At 37.3% G+C, this 3,241-nt stretch overlaps 1 protein-coding gene across 1 annotated transcript; it reads right to left on the bottom strand.

The window, feature by feature from the left end:
• Positions 1-536: 536 nt before the first annotated feature.
• On the bottom strand, positions 537-2,893 carry LOC104211877 (protein WHAT'S THIS FACTOR 1, chloroplastic). Its single transcript, XM_009761019.2, has one exon. The coding sequence runs from the start codon at positions 2,243-2,245 to the stop codon at positions 692-694; it is 1,554 nt and encodes a 517-aa protein (XP_009759321.1). The 5' UTR covers positions 2,246-2,893; the 3' UTR covers positions 537-691.
• Positions 2,894-3,241: the final 348 nt, after the last annotated feature.

The following is a 3,241-nucleotide window of genomic DNA, read 5'->3' as shown; positions in this document are numbered from 1 at the left end:
TAAAAAATTCACCAGCCTTGAATAAAAAGAATATTGACAACTCACTTCTCTCTATTATTATCATCCTAGAGTTTATTATCTTCAGCTACGATTTACCCCTTCATCTTTAATTTATTTGTCCAAAAAGAGTTTAACATCTTTTGAGTCAAACAAAAAGTCAATCCAAACACTCTCTAAATTAAATATTATATTCAAAAACATTAACTAAGTAAATAAAACGGTTACAAGTTTGTATAGCGCATTCGAACCATGCATTATGTATTTTCAAAAAAAAAAAAAAAAAAAAACCACAACTGATCCGAGACGTTAGGACAGCTTATAGAGCACCATGCATCATACGTTGGTTCCTCCTTTTTTCTTTGCGTTATTCATTTTCTTTTGAGATTTTCCACTCTACTTTGGTTCTGGACTCTAAATTAGTTTGGTTCTAGTCATATTTGAGTTTTCACTTGTTAAAGAAAATCTCCCTCCCTCCCTCCCTCCTTTAAAATCTACGACCTCACAAACACAAAGGAGAAAATCCTTAGACATACCTCTTTGACTTTAAATACTATATACTTGATAAATAAATAAATATCGTTGGAAAAGAAAATAATACCTTCAGAAACAAGAAGCGACAAATACGATCTTTACATATATATTAACTACAAGTCCTAGTCAGTAGAATGGGAAGTGCTTTAATGGACTCAGTCTACCAAGGCCCTGAACTTCCAGCGTTATCATTTTGCATACAAGTATGCGCCTCAGTTGTCCAGAACTGTGTTTCATCTTGGATAGCCCATAATTCGATGCTTTCATCATAGTCAGAGCCATCCTTAGAACCAAGATCTCCACCACCACCATCATCATCATCATCATCATCATCATCTATACCTTTCTCTGAATTAGAATTTTCATATTCAAACAATTCATCTAAACCATCAAATTGTTCAAAGTAGGTGTCGTCTTCAACTTCATCATCATCGTGACGATTCTTGCAATACTCGTTCATGCCACCTTTGGCAAAAGCCTTCCTTCTTTCTCTTCTCATTCTCTTCCCCTCCCTAACAAGTTTCATCAGCTGATCTTTTATGACCAGCATTTCATCCTTCTCCAACAGTTTGCCTCTATCATTATAGCCTTCTACTAGAAAGACAGAGTCTCTCTGCCCCTTCACACTCACATAGAATAACTCAGGGTGCCTGATCAGCATAGCCCTTAATTTGTTAGGCAAGCCAAACTCCTTCCTAAAATGTGTCAAGTGATCAACCAAAGTCCTCTTCTCAACCATCATCCCCAAAACTTCCCTCGCCACTGCACAAGCCCTCTTCTCTGCATTGATTGATTCTTTATAGAAATCTTTTACTTTTGTTTTATACGGACACACATCCGGTAATTCTTTAAACATTATAAGGTACTCCTCATGCCGTCTCTTCAAATTCAGTCCCCTTCGAAGTTTCAAATGCTTGAACTTTAATGGTCTATCTACAATCAACCCAAGTGAAACACGGTCAACTGCACGGGATGGTAAAGCATTCGCTAGAGCTGGATCACAAGAAACAAGCTCAAGGGCACGACCATAAGAAGTATCCACAACACGAAACTTATCAGGGTACTCATTGCAAAGGCGAGAATGGAAATTAATAGGCAAACCAAGATCAGGTGCAATATGAACTAGCTTGGACAGTAATAGTCTATGATGGGTCGTGAGCATTAGAAGCTTCTGCAACTTAGCAGCCAAAAGAACTGACACGGCAGATTTCAGTTCCAATTCTTTACGAAACAGGGCAGCAGCAGCTGGAGTGAGGCGAACACACAGCTGAGAAAGTGGTTTTGTGGCGTTGAATGGTGTAGGAGGTGTTGGTATAGTGAAGAGCTCAAAGATTGTCGGATAACGATGAATCATCGAAAGAATAGACCGAGGTTTTGAGAGGGTTAAATAGCCCCTGCATTTTGAAAGAACATTGATAGGCATGAAATGCTTTGGTTTTGAAAGTAGCAGTGTTTTAAGCTTCTGAACGAACCGAATATTGTTGTTCTTGACGACATGTTTGTCCAACTTGCGATCTCGGACTAGTTTGTGAGGCCCCGGATTAGAGCAAGTAATAGAGGTAGAAACAGAAATGGTATTTTTATTGGGGAATTTGCTGGATTTAGAGAAATAATGGTCTCTGCTTTTACCGGGTAAGAAATCTGAGTGGAGCGGGAAAGTGCACTTGTTGCTTTGGAGTTGGATTTTTACAGGGAAAGTGAGCATCATTTGCATGGTGAGGTGTTTCGTCAATGTTGGAGCAAATGATCAAACAGTTGGTGTGCACTCACTAAAACCTCTAACTTTTGGGTCGCGAATTATTTCCCAATATTTCCTAAACAAGCAAGCCTCTTAGGCAGGAAATGCACATGAGAGATTGAACTTACTGGAACTAAGGAGAAGCTATGCTTACAATTTTGGCAGAGGTTTTGCTTGTCTCTAAGCCGACCCTTCTAAAAGAAAGGACATTCTTGTTTTTAAAGAAGAGAAAATATAAACAAAAGAAGACAGACAAATTTTATTTTCTACTCAAACATAAATATTTGATTCATCAGAGAGAGAAAAATATAAATGAAAAATTAACCTAACCAAGCAAAGAAACGAAATTATTCGTTTATCCTTTTTCTTTTTCTCCTCCACTTTTACCCTCTCTCCCCTCCTCCCTTCCTAGTTTCCAAACAAAGTTGATCTTTGAGAAAGTCTATTGCTTGTCACCACAAAAGAAGTATTTCTCTCCATATTTTACTCAATTGTTCATTTATAAATTATTGATAGTAACATGTAAATATTGAAAGTCTAGGAATATATTTTTTCTGCTTTAGCAAATGAAAGCTTATCGAAGAAAAAAAGTAAAGAGGCCAATAGAAGTTAAAAAGGGAAATAAAGACCCAAGTAATTTTGCAAGAGGAAGCAAAAACTTGGGAGCGAAATTTTATTTTGGGATGGAAGTTAAAGAAGAAAATAAAGATCCAATTAGGCTGTGTTTGGTATGGAAAAAAAATTCATTTTTTTCATGTTTGTTTGGCTTAAGAAATTTTAAAAATATTTTTCAAATAAAATTATTTTTCACAAATTTCAGAAAAGTAACTTTCCTACCATGAGAAGGGAAAACATTTTCGAAACTCTCTTTCAACCCTTCCTACCCCACAACCACAACACAATCCACCCCTCGCCAAATCGGCCCCCAATACCCCAATCTACCACCCCAATCCTCGACTTCCCCCACCCCGG

Source organism: Nicotiana sylvestris, chromosome 10, assembly GCF_000393655.2.
Source record: "Nicotiana sylvestris chromosome 10, ASM39365v2, whole genome shotgun sequence".
NCBI classification, from domain to species: domain Eukaryota; kingdom Viridiplantae; phylum Streptophyta; class Magnoliopsida; order Solanales; family Solanaceae; genus Nicotiana; species Nicotiana sylvestris.
The sequence above is the reverse complement of the archived record's forward strand: the minus strand, read 5'-3'. Positions and strand labels throughout refer to the sequence as shown.

Excerpts from the sequence above, each read along its gene's own strand:
- LOC104211877 (XM_009761019.2), bottom strand. The coding sequence starts at position 2,245 with ATGCAAATGATGCTCACTTTCCCTGTAAAAATCCAACTCCAAAGCAAC.